Source organism: Odontesthes bonariensis, chromosome 6 (assembly GCF_027942865.1).
Source record: "Odontesthes bonariensis isolate fOdoBon6 chromosome 6, fOdoBon6.hap1, whole genome shotgun sequence".
In the NCBI taxonomy this organism is placed as follows: domain Eukaryota; kingdom Metazoa; phylum Chordata; class Actinopteri; order Atheriniformes; family Atherinopsidae; genus Odontesthes; species Odontesthes bonariensis.
In genome coordinates this window covers 4,982,475-5,002,474 of record NC_134511.1, presented here as the reverse complement: position 1 = coordinate 5,002,474, position 20,000 = coordinate 4,982,475, and the positions used below count along the sequence as shown (strand labels likewise).

Genomic DNA, 20,000 nt, shown 5'->3' with positions numbered 1-20,000 from the left:
TACTTCTTATGTTGTTGTAGCTTTCTTTACCTTTTTTATTCAGGGACGAAATCAGATTAACAAGATTCTTGATACGATCTTTATTTTCTCTTTCATTGTTGTCTAACCTTTTTCCAACTACAAAAACATAAAGACTAACAGGTTCAACATAAAATATCCAGTCACTGACCAGCATGTATGTGGGTTCACCTTCTCCAAAGTTTCCATAGTGACGAATTATCGCCCTGGTTTGTATTCCTGAATTAATTTCATAACAGTTTTGAAGGACTTGTCTTAGATCCTGCTCTTCAGTTATCTGACTTGCGCTATCCCCTTGTTTCTTTAATATTACAAAGTTATTTCCTATGTTTTGTAGGTTGTTGGCTTCCATTCTCTGTGGTCGTCCTTCTGAGTGAAACATTCCCCACGTCAGACCTTCAAGTTCTTTAAAAGCCTCTTTTATTTCTTCAACTGAACCAAATCTATTTTGATCAAGTTCGTTATAAACCTGTGGGTCAATGAATGTTTTTGGAGCGTCTGGTGGTCTTACGGCTCCAGCTGGTTGTCTTCCCGCTCCGTCTGGTTGTCTTCCCGCTCCGGCTGGCTGTCTTCCCGCTCCGGCTGGTTGTCTTCCCGCTCCGGCTGGTTGTCTTCTCGCTCCGGCTGGTTGTCTTCCCGCTCCGGCTGGCTGTCTTCCCGCTCCGTCTGGTTGTCTTCCCGCTCCGTCTGGTTGTCTTCCCGCTCCGTCTGGTTGTCTTCCCCCTCCGGCTGGTTGTCTTCCCGCTCCGTCTGGTTGTCTTCCCGCTCCGGCTGGCTGTCTTCCCGCTCCGTCTGGTTGTCTTCCCGCTCCGGCTGGTTGTCTTCCCGCTCCGGCTGGTTGTCTTCCCGCTCCGGCTGGTTGTCTTCCCGCTCCGGCTGGTTGTCTTCCCGCTCCAGGCTTTTTTTTAGGGGGCATTAGAATGTTTCTTTCTTTGGTGAAAATAATCTCTCCTTTGCTGCCAGACTCGTGTCTTCTTGTCACCGCTCCATTCCTGTCAATAGTTGCCACCACTTTTTTGCTGGAGTCTTTATGTCTCCACTGCAGTCCGTCCCCAGAGACTTCTTCGGTGATGATCTGGCCTTTCTCTGTGACCTGGACAACCGTGTTCCACAGGTGCAACTCCGTCTCAACGCCGGCTCCATGGAGCTCCTTCAGCACGCTTTCTATGAACCCTTCATCTGATCCGACCTCACAGGCCACCACTCTGGTGCTTTTGATTTTGTTGCTGACCCTGGAGGTGCTTTGGATGATTCTGGCCACATCTTGGGCTCTGTACCCTGATAGTCTCATCTCTCCTGAGGCATCTCCTGCTCCGTGGCCCACCAGCACCAGCCTGCTGTTCTCTGACAGAGGCCCTGATTTACCATCAATCAGTTTTGGTCTTTGGTTGTTATCAAGAACATAGACTGAGCTAACCGCTGGATGCTTCTCATAAAGATAGGTAGCAGCTTTTCTGACCACTTCATCATCCTGTAACATGATTATCTGCTGGTGGTCATACTGAGTGCTGTGATCAGCGGCTCTTTGGGGAATTCTGTAGCTGGAAACAGAGTCGGATTGATCCATCACCTGGTAAATCTGCTGATTCTCCAGGTTGGTTTCTAAGGCTGCCTTCAGGCCACGGAGCATAAAAACTCTGATGAAATTACGGTGGAACTCTGTGGTTGTGTTTCCATCAAGAGAGAAAACTGCTGCTGCTTCCAGTCGACTTTTCAGTATAAGATTTGCAAGTGATGATCCAGAAAGACCAGATACAGTCTGTCCATCCTCTGAAACACTTCCAAATACTTTCACTACAGTGTTGCTGTCTACTTCTGGTACACAGGATGCATTGTACAGACATTCCTCACTGACTATTACTGAGTACTCTGGATCCATGCTGTATTCCTGATGGACTCTGTCATTTGTTGACTTTTCTTTGTCAGTCATGACCAGAAGTTTCAGGCTGTAGCTGTGAGACATCTCTGAAGCTGAAAGCAACCAATCATCCGTCTTCTGGTTCTCAATATGTGCCAAGAGGTTGTCAAGATCCTGGAAAAGAAAGCACAGGCTAAGATGCTGCAGAGCATTGGACTGATTTAATATGATTTCTGTTTGGTTGCACAAATTAAGAGCGACTGCCAACAGGAGGACCTGATTCAGCATCGCGGGGAGCAGAGAGTTCTGCCGTAAAGACCAGAATCTGGATCTTCTTTGGTTTTTATGAACATTCTTAATGAAGAATTTAAGAATAAACACAGTAAGAGGGATGAACTGTGATGTTTTTGGTCTTGTTTCAGTTCACCAACCTTCTCCTCTTTTATGACACAAGCCGTGAAGTTTCCACACTCCTGAAACCCATCCAGCGAGCTCATGAGGCTTTGGTCCAACCTGATGGAAAATGAACAGGTTACCAAGAGGAATTCAACTGCCATTTTTCATCTCAGTTCAATTGGCAGTTCGCTCTATGTCACTCACGCATAAGAAAGATGAGAGACTATTATTGTGGATAAAGAAGTCTTTCCCTAAGAAGAGAAGCCCAGCTGGGACCACAACAGGAACATCTGAAATGCTTGTCAAGCTGCAGCAGTGTGAACAGGCTGATCACAGGAGATGGATACCAATAATGGTGATAACAATCCAACATTATTACCAACTAGAAAATTTCTGAAGAAATTTTGATGGGTGCCAAGCTACTGCCCGCCCAGAGACAGAGGCTGTAATGTTATATTGTACACATAACACCTATTAGCAGCTTTATGCAGCTGTTATAACAGGGCATCCATCTTGGCTCTGCCCTCATAAGCAATGTTAGAACAGAGGTGGCTCATAATTAGTTGCTATGGGAGACAGGTGTGTGTGTACGTGTGTAAAAGAGAGAGCCAACTGCCCTTTTGCACACACTATGGCTTCTTAACCTCGAAAAACAATCGCTGTTCGAAAGTAAAAGTCGTATCGAAATAATTCTTGAATCGTCAGTGCCACAAGGGACGGCAGAAGCCAGCGGTGTAATTTTTATTCTGCTACTATGTGTGGCTAGTTTTTTATGGCAGTTTATGGCAAAAATCTTTTTTCACATTGATTTGACAATTTTCCATGTTTATAATGGGCGGAATGTGGCACTCTCTGCGCCCAGAGGTGATTTGTAAGAAATCTGTGAGAACAAGTTCAATGAGGGTGACTTTGGCTGAAAGAGGACAAAAATACCTACGTTTTTGAGTAAAATTTGTCCAGATCAGGCAGATATTTTGGACATGAGAGGCATTTGTTCGAGGAATTGGTGCAGTATCGAATTTAGAGTGAGGATTTGAGTGTGAAACGGACCTCAGCCGAGTTTTAGTCATCCTAAAATGTAAACTGCCGTTGTGACAAAGCTGTTTAATATACTTTTGGCTCTCATTAGTGGAAAGGAATTCCGGCAAAATGGGAAGAAATGGGAAAATTGTGGATCCGAAAATGCATTGAAATTCAAAAAATAGGTCAGTTTTTGGCAGTTTGGAGGCCAAACTTGGCAGTTTGGAGGCCTCATAACTCAGCCATACAACATCACAAAGACAGCATTCAAAGTTTATATGTGACAGCTAACACTCAACTTTAACTGAACTAAAGGGTTTGTTAATACATTAAACAGCTTTGACACAACGTCAGTTTACATTTTAGAAAGACTAAAACTCGGCTGAGGTGCTTCTCCCACTCTAATCCTCACTCTAAATCCGATACTGCACCAATTCCTCGAACAAATGCCTCTCATGTCCAAAATGTCTTCCCGATCTGGACAAATTTTACTTCAAAACGTAGGTATTTTGGTCCTCTTTCAACCAAAGTCACACTCATTGAGCTCTGCCTCACAGATTTCTCACAAATTGCCTCCCTGCTGTGAGCGCGGAGGTCGGCACTCCAGCTCCATTATAAACGCCCCAAATCATGAAATCAATGTGAAAATTATTTTTAAAACTGCCATAAAAAATGAGCCAAACATAGTAGCAGAATAGAAATTACACTGCTGGCTTCTGCCATCTCTTGCGGCGCTGACGGTTCAAGAATTATTCGGATACGACTTTTACTTTTCGAACAGCGACCGTTTGTTCGAGAGAGGGCAGTCAAAAAAAACCTCCAAGTTTAAGAAGCCATAGTGTGTGTACAAAAGGCAGTTAGCTCTCTGTTACACACGCGCACCTGTATCCCGTAGCAACAGGTTATGAGCGTGCTCTGTTCTAAGACTGCTTATGAGGGCAGAGCCAAGATGGATGCCCTGTTATAACAGCTTCATGTTATAAATCTGCTCCGCTTTTCTCCTAACTGCCCGCTCAACCATATGGTTGAGCACATTTTGGGTCACTATATCTCAATGAGATGAGTGCCTAACTTAGCTTAACCTGGTTGAGCCATCTCTACCACTTGGCTGAGGTACGTTGCGCTAAAGAAATCCACTAGGGGACACTGTGTCTTTAAATAGTATTCTTTGTCATCCCCCCTCCAACTAGGAAGTCGGAAACACGAAAATCCTTCCCGACATGTTGACTTTTTTTAGTAAAACTTTGAAAGGTAGGAATAATTTTTTGACATATGATAGTGTTAGAGACCTTACTAAACAGAATTATGTTACTTGATACCACCTAAAAACCTAAATTAAATGTCTAATAATTTTTTAAAAACATGCTCGACCAAATGGTTGATTTGTCGCTTTATGGTAAATGTAGCAAATTAAGCTAATGTAATTAAAATTTACTTTTTTGCTATAAAATCAAAACTCATTTTCATCTATGGCTGTAAATATGAAACATTAAGTGTTATTACAATGTTATAAATCATGAATATGCTGAGAGAATTATTTTACAAAGTAATTTTTGTGACTTTCTGAGTTGATATTAGTAAATATGGTAAAACCCTAGAATAAATGTGGAAAAATCATAATTTTTGCAACTAATTCCATTTTAACTAAATGACACAGGCTGGTATATTAATATTACTAACATTTTTAATAAGAATTTCATTTTAACTTGTTCTACAACTACTAGATGGACACTAAAATCTTCTATGGTACAAAGCTGCGCACTCTGTTTGGAAATGTTTTCCTGTGTTTGCAATGTTTTTTCAAAGTTTAAATGGTAACCAGCAATACTATTTCCATGAGAAATGTGACTCTTGTATCCCATAAAACATGACTGCTGTTGCATCAACACAGACGAGGTGTGTTGAGATATTAAAGCGAGAAATGCAAATGTTTATATTGTTTTGCAGTATTTTCTTTTCCTTTTTGAATGCAAACATGAATGTTTTGCACTGTTACATATAATCAGAAGTGGATTGAATGTGAGAATTTTGTGCTGTTGCACTTTAACACAGATACAGTCAAGATGGGAAAATTAGAAATGCAATATTTCCTTGTTCGAAGCAATATTTTCCTTGTTCGAAGCAATATTTCCCTTGGTTGAAATAAAACCAGCAGTGTTTTGTGGCATACTAACAGAAATAAAGTGTATCCAGTGCCCCAGACATTTTTTGTTGTTCATTTCTTCATAAATTAGCATTTTATTTGAATTTATCTACTGTTCCTGGTATTTTCATGAAGTTATGCACTTAAACCATTAAGTGAAATCTCAACCGTTTGGTAGAGATCAATATTTTAAAAACCACAGGGTCTGTTAAAAAAAAAATTATTGATTTTTCTTATGACTCCCCCAAGGGTAAAAGAAATGCAAAGAAATAATTTTTTCACAGTTTTTTTCTTGGTGGGGTTGTTAAAGGGTTAAATTGATAGTAAGGGTAATTTTGAAAATGCCATAAAAGCTGTATTTTAAACAGGACCTTGATTAAAAATGACAGAACTGTCTTCAGCATTTTGGGCCTCGCAGAGGAATTTTGGAGGCCTCATAACTCAGCCATACGACATCACAAAGACATGATTCAAAGTTTATATGTGACAGGAAACACTCAACTGCCACTGTCTCTGGGCGGGTAGTAACTTGGCACCCATCAAAATTTCTTCAGAAGTTTTCTAGTAACGGTGATAACATTCTAACTTGTTGCTCTCTCAGATGGACCTTTTATCAATCGGCATTATATGAGTACAGTTCCAAAACCTGTGACTCAGGCTTTAATTGGACTTGTATTAAACTGGTTTAAGTGTTGCAATTTAAATAAACTGAACTAAATTGATCAAACCCACAGAAGAAGTTGTCTCCAAGCAACAAATCTGAACTTTAAAGGGCTGCAGTGTGACACATGCTGAACATCTATCATGGTACCTGGTTTTTGAAGAGTACTCGAGCCGCTGGTGAAACGCGTGTTCAGACAGGCGTGGCAGTGCAGCGGTATCAGGGCGGAGACTCTCCCATCCATCCTCCTTCTGCTCTGTAATGTTCAGACAGTGAAGAGTTTAATTTTGTGCACAGGTTAGGGGATTTTCTGGGATTATTTGGACCTGGCCCTTCAATAGTTCATCTGTTTAGGTATAAAAGATTGACGGACACATGTAAGCTCAGCCGTCAGAACCACACTGAGACAGAAATCTATTTATTGGCACTTACTAAACAGCTGCAATACAACAGAAAGGGGCAAACATCTGGAGCAAAGGGAAGGTGTTTGACAGGCTCAGACTGTCATCAGTGTGAGACAGCTTTAGAGCTTTTGTTCACCTTTAGCTTCTTCCTACATGTGAGGGGAAAGTTCCCTCTTTTAGGGTGAAACATCAGATTCTTTTCTGTAAGTTTGATGCTGTTTGACATCACAGTTTTCCCAACAAAGACCACAGCATGATCTGACATTTCTACAGAAGGTTAATCAGATAAGATGTTGGTTAACTTTCATCACTCTATGGTGGAGAGAAGCAGTTTTCAGATCCTGACGATGTCATGAGTCCGTGGTCATTTTCAAAACCCACTCCAAAAGCAAATTAATGATATTCAAATAGTTTATTACACAAAAATCAGCGACACACACTTCACTTATTGATTTTAAACTAATAAACTAACACAAATAATAATAATAATTAGGGCTGGGCGAGTTAACTCGTTAATTATTTAACTTCGATTATTTAAAATATTTTATCGCGCATTAACGCAGGTTTTATTTTATTTATTTATTTATTTTTTTAAATAATTTTTTTGGGGGGCTTTTGTGCCTTTAATAGATAGGTAAGTTCTGAGAGACAGGAAGCAGGGGGCAGAGAGAAGGGGAACGACACGCAGCACAGGGCTGTCTGATGCGGGACTTGAACCGGGGCCAGCTGCAGTGAGGACTATGGGGCATGGGGTGCCTGCTCAACCCATAATGCCTCGGACCACCCCTGTTTAATTATTTATTTTATTTAGTAAAAGTCTGTTGCTTACAGGCTTTTATTTTGTAAACATCTTTTGCTCATAGGCTTTTATTTTGTGCTGTGGAACCGGAAAAGAAATTAATCGGCGGATCCTCCAAACATGGAGAAGGGTACGGAACTTTTACTCGGCCATTTTCATTTTAAAGTTCTTCCTGACGGCGGAGTCGACAGAACCAAAGTCATCTGTAAACACTGCCAAGTTGAATTGTCTTCTCAGCGTAGTAGTTCCAGTCTAAAATATCACTTGAAATATCAAACAAAGCTAGCTTTTACTGCTGCGTTGTGTCCGGTTGTGGCTTTCGGGAACACGTTCTGCTGCGATCGCAGTTTGCCTTTTAATTCTTGGGCAGTTTGTTGTTTTTCTTGATGCCTGATGTCGGCACACTGAGCTCCGTGTTTGGTCTCAGAATGCGGACGTAGATCGTACTCTTTGACCACCGCCTCATAACACAAAACACATACCGTTTTTTCTCCTTGAAGCACAAACACGTACTCGCCTTCCAATCTTTCTTGAAACAGAAAAATTGATGCAGATGGAAGGGCATCTGCATCAGTTTTTCTCTTCCTGGACATTTTGGGATCATTATTTGTATTTCTCAATTCCACTTTTTGGGAAAATCGCATTGATTTGGAAACATTGCAGTCCAGTGGCGGAATGCCGTCACTTTGCGCGTAACATAATCGGCATGCATTGCGGGAAACGTAGTTTTTGGTCACTTTGACTTATTTATTTTTAGACAATCAGACCTTTTAAGCTCTCGCGGGCCACATAAAATGACGTGGCGGACCACATTTGGCCCGCGGGCCTTGAGTTTGACACATATGATTTAACATGTTTCAGATTCGCCCCATTTACATTAATACCTGTACTTTTATATTTGAAATTTCATGGATGTTTGATAATAATTTATTAAAGTTGGCTTGCGAGGTTTTGGAGTTCCTCTAAAAAAAAAGAAAAAAAAAAAGGCTTTAATAGGCTGTTAAAGGAATTGTCGGATGTAACCGAGCAAAGCTTCTCTTTCAGTTCTGAAATGTTAAAGCTGTCATACCGGACTCTTTGCAGAGGACGAGGAGGCCGATGAGGATCAGGAGCCGCAGATGTCCTGCCATTACGCTGCAAAATATGAGGAACACAGAAACACAGTGAGCGGCTAAGAAACAAATCTTCTAACTTAGTGTTATCTGATAAAACTGGGCTCATGTACACCATCAAACCACAACGCCAGAAGCTGTAATATCTGTATTTACCACTTTATCTACGTCGACACATTAGTAATTCTTCCCCAAACTAAAGAAAACACATGTGAAGGTGCCCCGCAGAGTTCAGGTTGTATGGAATGAAATACATTTAGAATATCAATGTTTGAAATAAGATTTCAAACAATATAACTTTATTTCAAGCATGTCATCAATCCAGCAGCCAAATAAAGGCCAACAAAGCCCAAAAGTAATCATACTTTCAAAGCCTGTTCCTAGTTTTTACCTGTTGAGCTCACCTGGAACCTGAAGCGGTTGGTTCAGCTCAGAGAGTTGTGCTGGAACTGAGATGATGACGGGACTGAAGGTTTCTGCAGAGTGAACCTCCTGAATTTACTCTCAGTCAAGGGTTTAAATACCTGATCAAACCTCACGGGAGGGGTTCCTTTTCTGGGATGACTTGTCCAAAAACTTCTGTTTGGAGGTGGTTGTAACACTGCATTTAATCTGATCTGCTATGTTTCTCAATCGTTGCTTCACCGTTTGTTTACGACCACTTATTTATTTAGTGTAAAACTTACTGAGCCACGAAGACTCCGCCAACGTGCTGATCACTTTACCACCCGAGGCCCGGCCTCTCGTATCTGAAGCAGGTTCAACTCATCCAGCGGATCTGTTGGAGACGATTCTGGCTAAAAGTGCCACGGGAGGGCCGGCCGACGGGATCCTGCAGAAGTGGAGAAGATGTGTTCTTGAGACGTGTGAGACGGCTGTTCAGCAAACAGAAAGCCTGGAAAATAAAAAAAAGTTCAACACTTTTACAGTTTTCTGGATGCCTTTGGAAACAGTGGAAGACTAAGATGTGTGTAGAACTGTAAGGAAACAGCAACTAAACCTGCAGTTTGTGTTTCATGTCATGTGTAAATATGCATATAGGTTCATTAGAACATTCAAACTCACCCACGATGCTCGCTAAGGCTGGATGGCGTGCTGCGCTCCCCTGTGCACTCAAACATCTGCACATCTGTACATTAAAAGCTGCTTTCACCATCTCTCCTGAGACACACGACTCAACAATACACAGAAAGTCATTGTCTTCGCTCCTAAATTTCTTTTAAATGTGTGTAAATCTGGAACTGGGTTTGGAATCAGGAGCAGAAACGGTAGAAGCTGAAGGAGCAGATCCCACCAACATCTGAAGAAGTTGAGGCAGAAACATCTGTCTAACTAGAACTCCTCCAGTTTGACCTGTGATGACTGCCCATGATCTTTTTACTTTGGTTGTTGTCAGGCAGGGATGCCTTGCCCTCACCTCAGTGATGCTGTTTGGTGTAAATTCAGTGTGTAAAGCTGTGATAAATGCTGATACAGCTGCTGCCCGTCTTGCTCAGGGCATCCTACCAAAGAGAATCTAATGACTTCCTTTTCCTGATTTAAAAAAAAAAGGTTATAGTGCTTTAAGTTCAGTCAACAATGGGCTTCAGACTGAGCTGCCTTTATTTATCTGGCCTACACTGGAAAAAATCAAAGTCTCACCAAGTATATTTGTCTCATTTCTAGTCAAAATATCTCATTACACTTAATATAAGACACAACTGCCTAACAAGCACTATTTCAGCCAGATATAGGGACTTGTTTGAAGACAATACATCTGGAATATCTTGTTAAATGAAAAAGTCTTGAAAACAAATTGTTTTGAGTCATATTTCACATGAAACAAGCTTTTTTTTGGGGCCTTTAATGATAGGACAGTTGGAGAGAGACAGGAAGCAGGGGGCAGAGAGAGGGGGCTGACATGCAGCAAAGGGCCATCCAGTGCAAGACTCAAACCAGGGCCAGCTGCAGCGAGGACTATAGCCTCTCAACGTGGGGCGCCTGCTCAACCTACTACGCCACAGACCGCCCCGAAACAAGCTTTTTTTGACATTTGAAGAGGTTTTTAAGCTAATTTCAAGATCACTTTTATCTCAAAAGTCCCAAATATCACATCTTATTTCAAGAAATCTTGACAAGCCGATTTTCACTAGTTCCATTGGCAGATTTTTTTGCTTATTTCAAGCAAAAACGTCTTGTATTTGTTGTTTTTCTTACTTATTTTTTGGAGGGGCATTTTTTCCAGTGTATATGTGGATGCTGGTCAGAAAAAGCCAAACCGCAGCCTCCACATTCACAGACTCGCGTGCATCTGAGGTGCATTACAGGTTTTCCTCCCTCTGCTCGTGGGTTCCTGGGCGGCCCGCTGCAAAGCACGAGCTGAGACCAGATGTTCGGCAGCTTGTTGAAAACAAACCCAACTTCTCCCATTTTTAGGTCCAAGCATTCGTCGGTCTCTCCATCTGCCCCAGATGTGGTCACCAGAACATTTTCTCTGCAGGGCTGCACGGTTCGGTGGGTGCTGGAGAACAGCCACCTGATGCCTCCATGTTTACAACTTACCAGAGAACAGTCCGGCCTGGATCTCTCAGGCATAGAGCTCACACACAAGCTCCATGTAATGTTGGAAAGTCCAAAAAGCCCAGTATTTCCATGTAGATTGGACCTTTTCTTGCGCTGCAGTCAGCATCCCGTCCCTGGCTGACTCCCAGGACCTCCAGGCTTCTGTTTCTGGTTCAGACTCCCGCCAGAGCAAACACCCGAGCCCTCTTTCAGAATATTCTTCATTTCATTAGTTCTCATGACGGGGTGGTGGGTAACCAGCGGATTGCTACATTTCTGTAGAAAAAGCATCTGCTGCCACGACAAAGAGAGCCTGCCCTGTTACGGCTGTTCCCCTGAATGGAATATTTTCTCTTACACTTTTGTATTCATTTACTTATTAATTTTGTCTTATGACACATTCTTCACAGTACAGGCTCTTTTATCCTTTTATCCAGCTTTGTGCAAAGATAAACACGTACAGTACGTGGTCGACTCTGATATATGCACGTGTGTTAGTGAGAGTTTTTTAGCATGGATTGCGACAGGTTATCATGTCGTGTCCTTTCTCGCGCTGCTCAGTTCTGTATTTGCACGAACATCCTCTTTTCTGATCACTCCCTGCTGAACAGAGATAACAGTTCGTTCTTCTTTTTACCTCAGTGATGCAACTGCGAATCGGTTTGGAAATGATTCATAAAAAAAACTGTTTTTCTTTCTCTCTCTACCCTTCTTCTCTCCCCTCTCTGCAAATGAGGTCCTTCGCCTTGGAACATCTGGCCATCCCACCACATGTTCCCTTGACCCGGTCCCTTCCCCTCTCCTTCCTTCTGATCTTCACCTGATCTTCTTCCTTATCTGACCCACCTCATTAATATGCTTTGACATCAGGCTCTTTTCCTTCTGCTTTCAAGACTGCCAGAGTCACTTCTCTTCTAAAGAAACCAACTCTTGACCCTTCAAGAGTTGGTTTGAAGGGTCGAGAGTTCAAGTCCATGTTAAAGACACACCTATTTTCAGCTGCGTTTGAATAAAGCTCAAAACTTAATCACATTTTTACTACTGATTATCTGTTGTTCTTATTTCTTTCTTTTTTGTTTAAAATTTAAATCATGCTTTTTATTTCTACTGTTTTAATGTCTCTGTAAAGCACTTTGAATCGCCTTGTTGAATTGTGCTGTACAAATAAACTTGCCTTGTCTTCAGAGATCAAGAACTACAGACCGGTATCCCTTCTATCCTTCCTGTCCAAAACTCTTGAACGTGCTGTCTTCAAACAACTGTAATCTTACCTCCACCAGAACAACCTCTTGGATCCCCACCAGTCCGGGTTCAAGGTGGGCCACTCAACTGAGACGGCCCTCCTAGCAGTAACTGAGTCACTCTAAACTGCTCGAGCTAACTCTCTCTCCTCTGTCCTGATTCTCCTGGACCTGTCGGCAGCATCTGACACAGTGAACCACCACATCCTTCTCTCTACCCTGGAGGGAATGGGGGTTTCTGGCTCTGCACTCTCCATGTTCTCATCCTACCTGACAGATCGCTTCTACCAGGTCACACTGAGAGGGTCTGTGTCGAAGCCACGTAGGCTCACCACCGGGGTTCCCCAAGGTTCGGTCTTGGGTCCTCTTCTTTTCTCCCTCTACATATCATCTCTTGGTTCTGTCATCCACTCCCATAACTTTTCCTACCACTGCTATGCAGACGACACCCAGCTGATTCTGTCTTTTCCCCCTTCTGACACCCAAGTGGAAGTACGCATTGCTGCGTGCCTGGCAGACATCTCGGGGTGAATGTCGATGCACCACCTTAAGCTCAACCTGAAAAAGACTGAGCTGGTGTTTCTCCCGGGGAAGGGCTGCCCATTCCGAGACCTGGCCATCACCATGGATGACTCCGTGGTGACGTCAACTCAGACTGCGAGGAATCTGGGTGTGACCCTGGACGACCAACTGTTGTTCTCGGCAAACATGGCATCAGTGACCCGTTCCTGCCGATTCCTCCTCCACAACATCCGGAGGATTCGCCCCTTCCTCACCGACAAGGCAGCACAGGTGCTCATCCAGGCTCTGGGCATCTCCCGCCTGGACTACTGCAGCTCGCTCCTTGCTGGCGCCCCGGCTTCTGCCATCAGACCTTTGGAGCTGGTTCAGAAAGCTGCTGCTCGTCTGGTGTTCAACCTCCAAAAGTTCTCCCACACCACTCCCCTTCTCCGCTCTCTACACTGGCTCCCTGTAGCTGCAGCATCCAGTTTCAGACTCTGGTGCTGGCCTACAGGGCAGTGGAGGGAACAGCTCCTTCATACCTCCAGGCTGTGGTCAGGCACTCCCGCCCGACCACTTCGCTCTGCGGCCACCAGGCGGCCGTTTGCCACCTCACTCAGGGGTCCCTGCGCACGATCCACGCGGTCACAGCTTTTCTCTGTTCTGGCGCCCCGATGGTGGAACAATCTCCTGCCTGATGTCAGGACAGCTATGTCGCTGCCCATCTTTGGCCACAAGCTGAAAACCATCTCTTCAGGAAACACTACCCTGATCCGCCCTCTTAGGTTCTGTTTCGTCCTAGCTCCTTACGCACTTATTTGTTTCCTAAATTGTCTTCCCATTTGTCTCGGTACCTAACTTACTGCACTTACTCTGGCACTAGTTATGCTCTTGACTGTTTGGTTTTGGAAGGAAATGCACTTTTGATTTCTTGTGACCTGAAGTTCTTTTGCCTACCGATGTGGAGCACACTTATTGTAAGTCGCTTTGGAAAAAAGCGTCTGCAGAATGACCGTAATGTATGTTTGTATGCATGCATGCATGCATCGGTGGAAGTATAATATTTTACAGGTTAAAGCATGCAAACAGTGATTCAGCAACTATAAAGGTTCAGTAATGACCTTGATGTGATTTGAACACAAAACCTTCTGATCTGGAGTCAGACGCGCTACCATTGCGCCACAGAGTCACATGAAGCAGTTTGATTGATCTCTGATACTGCAGATAATTATAACCTGTATGTATGGATGGATGTATTCATGTTTATATGCATTGGTGGAAGAATAATATTGTACAGGTTAAAGGGATAGTTCGCCTCTTTTGACATGAAGCTGTATGACATCCCATATAATTTATGAAAATTTTCTTACCCCCTGCTGCGTCCTGTGAGCAGAGTTCCAGCCTCGTTTTGGCGTTGACAAAGGTAGTCCGGCTAGTTTGCTAGGGTCCCGAAAATAAAGCGTCTTGCTTCTCAAAACAATATGCGTTCAAAAGAGTAATACATTTGCATCACAAAAATCGTCCCTCCAGAAAAAGTAAGACCTCACAATCGCTTGGCGCTATTGGCACTAGCAATGTTCATAAATGATGTTGCTAATATGGGATGTCATACAGCTTCATGTCAAAAGAGGCGAACTATCCCTTTAAAGCATGTAAACAGTGATGCAGCAACTATAAAGGTTCAGTAATGACCCTGATGTGATTTGAACACACAACCTTCTGATCTGGAGTCAGACACGCTACCATTGCGCCACAGAGTCACATGAAGCAGTTTGATTGATCTCTGATACTGCAGATAATTATAACGTATATGTATGTATGTATGTATGTATGTATGTATGTATGTTTGTATGTGCCTACCTATGTAGGCACATACAAACATACATATAAAATACTATTTTTTTTATTTTCTTTTTTGTTCTGTAACTTACCATCTCGTCTCTGCTGTCACTGAGAAGAGGAAGAAGCAGACGCTAGTCTATTGTTGCCACTCCAAGTGCTGATTGGATGAGTAATTTTGATTTATTGCATCAAAATTGTTTGTAGAGTTTGTAGATCCTTTTCCCCCCCCAAATAAAACAAAGAATGAAGAATCTCACGAATTGTAATTCCATGTTATGGGTTGAGAATACATGAATGACTCCATTTTCATTAAAAAAGTAAGTTGACAGTCTCATGAAACCGATTGATACACTTTTGAAATATTAGATTAGATTTCCCTATATTGTTCCACAATGGGGAAATTCACATACGTAAGGTTTATTATTAAAGGTAACTGAGTTCAGTCCTTCTGAAGGCTCTTTATGAGAAGACTATAATAACCGACTCCTCTGAGAATAATCATATAGGTGTGATCCAGCATCATCAGAATTATGGACTTATTAATCATTATTATATCACTTTCGATCAGCCCTTACCTGACAATGAAAGCTGTGGAGATAAAACAATAAATATATTAAGAGAAAACAGCGAAACCTGTTTGAGAAAAAGAGAACCTCAGTTTTGCTCCGCTCAGACTAGTTGTTGCAGTTCGCCGTCTTGCCCAGGAGGGGGCATCATCGAGCTGCAGCTCCGCCTGAACCCTGACACGCAGAAAGACAACATCATGGTTTCAACATGTTTATTTCATATTCTTTGGCTTTTGTCATTACACAAGTTTGAATAACAAACCCTCCTGGCTCTCACAGCTCTCTCGTGAATAAAGCTTCGCCCCTTAGTGATGCACGTCTCCTGGTGACGCTGGATTGTCCTCTGAAGCTCAACACAGTCACCAACACTGACACAAACATGAAAACCCACTAATGCTTTACACACAGCTGGGGTGATAGTTGTGAGACACAACAGAAAAAAAAGTCATCAGTTATCCAGCTGTCAGACAGTTTTTTTGGATTCTAAATTGGAAGAGTGGTTGAGCGTGATCCTGCACGGCCTAATAATGACTCCACCGCCAGATCGTCTTATCTGCTGAATAAGAAAACATTTTCCCACCTTTAAGCTTCTACGGGAAGATTTAAAGAACCCGAGGAAAAACGATGCTCGTCTGGCCTGAATCGCTCGACTCGAGGGACCCGGGCTGTTTTCTGGCAGCGGTAAGGGTTTAAGAGAGCACAAGTTTCACAGGGCAGGATGGAGTATTTACTCTTCTGATGAATCTGTGGTTAATTGTGAGTGTTGGTGTGTATGACTATGTGGGGGGAATGTTAATGTGTACCCTTGGGTAGGGTTGATAGAGAGGGAGACATCCCTCATTAAAGTAATTAGACCTGAAGGAGAGGATCCCCCAGCCCACAAATAGATATGCACACCGTATCCACACACACACGCACGCACACACACACACACACACACACACACACACACACACACGCACGCACACACACACACAGAGAACTCTTTCACACGCTTATGTGCACCAGCGCATGCATGGACTCGTGGAAAAATGCATGGAAAATACACTTTTCTTATGACTCACGAGTTCATCCTTTTCTAACTTAAATCACTGATACAGAAGAAGAAGAAACATTTGATGACTTGACTGGGTGCCATGTGTAGTCTTTTTGTCTGAAGTTACTCCCAGTGTTAATTCAATTCAGTTTTATTTATAAAGCGCCAAATTACACCAAAGTCATCTCAAGGCACTTCAATAATACAGTCCAATTCAAGCCAATTGAAATTCTATTCCCATCCAATCAAATCCAATTAGTTCAATTAATAATTAATCCAATTCATTCATACAGAGCCAATTCAAAAACGAAACCTCTCTTCGGTCCAATCTCCCGTCCTGAGCGTGCACAAGGCGACTGTGGAGAGAAAAAACTCCCTTTTATCGGGAAGAAACCTCCATCAGAACCAGAACCAGGAAGGGTGGCCATCTGTCTGGAGGCTGAGAGGACAGGAAAGATTAGAAAAACACTGTAACACCATTCAAAGGATACCTGTTGGAACATGGAAACACGAGTTAATGACCACAATGATGTCACATGAACTTAAACGGGAAATTAAACGGGGGAAAAAGAGAGTAAAGTGAGGAAAGGTGTGACAGGTGAGGCCCCCCAGCAGGCTGGGCCTATAGCAGCTTAACTATAGGATGTTTCAGGATCACCTGAGCCATCCCTAACTATTAGCTTTGTCAGAAAGGAAAGTTTTAGGCCTGATCTTAAAGGTAGAGAGGGGGTCTGCTTCCCGGACATTTACTGGCAGCTGGGCTGTTGTGATAAGTGTTTAATCATGTGCGTGACATCTTGCATAATGCATGGTGTCATCCTTCTCCATCTTCCTCCATGGTTATGTGACACAGCCTCTGGGTTTGATGCCTTTTCTCCTTTGGAATCATTACACACTGAAACTCAACTGCTATTAAGTATCAGTCTCCCCCTTAATGTGTCTGGCTGAAGTATCCATTACATGTCCTTATTTACAGATTTCATGCTGTTTGTTGTGTTTTTGGCAGAGCAAATATAGCCAGTTGTCTGTTTGTAAAGACTCTGTGCGACTGGAGTGTTAAATTCAGGGTAAATACATCCACCAACCACTTGTAGGTTATTATTGGTGAACGTAGACTCAGTTACAAATGTGTTTCTACACATTCCACACATTTTAAGAGAATTATATTCCTTAAATGTTTTGTAGATATGTTTTATGGGTCTTAAAAAAGAACAAGGGCTGGGTGAGTTAACTCATTATTATCCATTAACACGCTGATTATTTAACGCCGATAAATATTTTATCGCGCATTAACGCAGGTTTTATTTATTTATTTTTTTGGGGGGGCTTTTGTGCCTTTAATGGATGGGAAAGTTCAGAGAGACAGGAAGCAGGGGGCAGAGAGAGGGGGAACAACACGCAGCACAGGGCCGTCCGATACGGGACTCGAACCGGGGCCAGCTGCAGAATTTAATCGGCGTATCCACCAAACCTGGAGAAGGGTACGGAACTTTTACTCGGCCATTTTCATGTTAAAGTTCTTCCAGACGGCGGAGTCGACAGAACCAAAGTCATCTGTAAACACAGCCAAGTTGAATTGTCTTCTCAGCGTAGTAGTTCCAGTCTAAAATATCACTTAAAGGCAAAACACACAACTGATAGCAGCAAGTCATTCAAGGAAACAGACAGTGGAGCGAGGCTTCTACATAAAAACTACAGAAAGATGCTGATGTTAAAAGTGTGTTTGCACAACAAATATTATGGCACTTTCATTCATATGGCAGCACATTTAAAATAAAGCTAAATGCTAAAAGCTATACGCTACTTTAGGATTCATTTTTGGATTTTGCGTACAAATGCGATTAATCGTGATTAATCAGGGAAATCATGTGATTAATTAGATTAGACATTTTAATCGTTGCCCAGCCCTAATGCAAAGTTAAAAGCATTTTGCCTGATTAATAAAGCACTTGTTTATAGTAATAATACCTGAAAACATTGTTCCTGAAATGAATGGCAGCGTTGTGGAACACATATCGGCCGGCCCAGCACACCATTCGCCGGCTTTTCACAGGTGTCAGAAGTGCTGCCTGCTCCACACCTGCTGTGGCAGATAAAGCTGTGGGCTTGCTGCATGTGAAAAGATTCATACATATTGAAACCACAGCAGGTCTGATCCCGCCCTCATTCATAATCCATATTCTTAAAGAGCTCCACGAACAAAATACCTCTTAGTGCTCGGCTTTGGCATTAATTACAATGCATTCTCCTACTGTTGCCTTGTTCAAAGCTGTGACGGTGGAGTCGGGTTCAAGGGATAAAGCTGTGTGGCTCAAATGTAATGTCATTATACATGCATGGCATAATACATTTGGTACCATGGAGGTTTTTTCCATTGAGCAGATAGATAAGGTCAACTGACAAAGACAGCTTGGTAAATTGGGAATATAAGAAAGTCATTATATCCGGCACTACTGCAACAAACAACGTGTAGCTGATATTGATGAAGGAGAATGCAGCTTTCTTACTTACATTCTTACTCTCACGTTTTGTCCAGAGCGCTCAAAACCTTAATTTACATTTGTACCTCCAGACCAAACGAAGAGCAAAAATGTGTTTTACCGAGCTGAGAAAATCCCGATGATTTAAATGTAGAAAAGCTGCACAGAATTCAAATTCCTTTTTTACACATTATACTAGGGATGGGAATTGAAAATCGGTTCTTGTTGAGAACCGGTTCCCAGTGTTTCAATTCCTTGGAATCGTTTGGCGATTTTGCAAACGATTCTCTTATCGATTCCAGTGGGCGCGAATGACGTCACCACGCAACGTTGCGTGGCGAGTCCAGCGCAGCCAGCAGCCAACAGTAAACATGGCGCCCAAGCGGTACAAACGCTCAAAAGTTTGATTATACATCCCTAAAATAGACAACAACAGGGCAACTTGTAAAGTGAATATTTCACCAAAAGGAGGAAATACTACCAACATGCAATAACTATGAATGAATGATTAACGTCAGTGAATCTGAACCCAGCAACGTTAGCAACGTTAGCATGTCCTCGGCTAACACTGCAGGTAACTAACTAACAAACACTGCCTATCATGTTAGCACCATTTGCCTCATTGTAAAACCTGCTGTTAGTAACGGTTAAGGTTAAATGAATGCCTTCTCAGGCATTACATTTAGATGAAATCATGAGAGACAGAGCCTGACTGGCTCAGAGCCAGAGGCTGGTGGTACTACCCCCAGTTCACCTCTACCTCCAGCTTCTCCTTTCACCAGAGCAGGGAAGAGTTAAATTACCCAGGCCAGGATAGACCAATGTGGACCTCACCGTTGTTGGGTTTGTGAGGTCATGACTCGTGTTACTTCTAAACTAAACAAAGTTGATGCTAATCGACCGGTTTGTTGTCCTTTTTCTCCAAATGAGAATCGATAAGGGAACCGACAAAGAACCGAATCGTTAAGCAGAATCGAAAATGGAATTGGAATCGTAAAAATCTTAGCAATTCCTATCCCTACAGTATAGCCAGTAAAAGTGTTTGCAAAGTGTTAGAATAAAAGCAAAAAAAGCTGGAATAAGACTCAATCTGTCAGTTTATTATCTCATCTAAATGTTCCCATTTCTGTTTCCTCCAGCAGCCTCTTCCTTCTTCTTGTTACTGTCAGGATGAGAAGTAAAACCCTTCCCCAACAGCTCCCCGTGCAGTTGTTAGAACAATATGTGCGTGCATATCGTATACACGAGACTTGTCTATGTGTGTGCATTTCAGCATGTGACTGACGGAGGGCTGATTAACAGAGCTGCGAGTGGCCAGAGGAATATAAAAAATAAAAGCTTTTCATGAAAAACACTCCGATGCAAATGTGTTTGTCACTCTG

At 42.6% G+C, this 20,000-nt stretch overlaps 1 protein-coding gene and 2 non-coding genes across 3 annotated transcripts in view; all 3 read right to left on the bottom strand.

The window, feature by feature from the left end:
- LOC142382709 (uncharacterized) overlaps nt 1–3,905 on the bottom strand; it is a 5,119-nt gene extending 1,214 nt beyond the window's left edge. Inside the window, exons 1-3 of the mRNA XM_075468831.1 lie at nt 3,859–3,905; nt 2,308–2,389; nt 1–2,050 (exon numbers count right to left, since the gene is read on the bottom strand). The exon at nt 1–2,050 is cut by the window's left edge and continues 1,214 nt beyond it. Of these exons, the coding sequence (XP_075324946.1) occupies nt 1–2,050; nt 2,308–2,389; nt 3,859–3,905 (2,179 nt within the window). The remainder of the gene's footprint in view (nt 2,051–2,307; nt 2,390–3,858) is intronic.
- Nucleotides 3,906–13,811: 9,906 nt separating this feature from the next.
- trnaw-cca (transfer RNA tryptophan (anticodon CCA)) lies at nt 13,812–13,883 on the bottom strand. The gene has a single exon. It is a non-coding gene; the product is annotated as a tRNA-Trp (tRNA).
- Nucleotides 13,884–14,382: 499 nt separating this feature from the next.
- Nucleotides 14,383–14,454, bottom strand: trnaw-cca (transfer RNA tryptophan (anticodon CCA)). Its single transcript has one exon. It is a non-coding gene; the product is annotated as a tRNA-Trp (tRNA).
- Nucleotides 14,455–20,000: the final 5,546 nt, after the last annotated feature.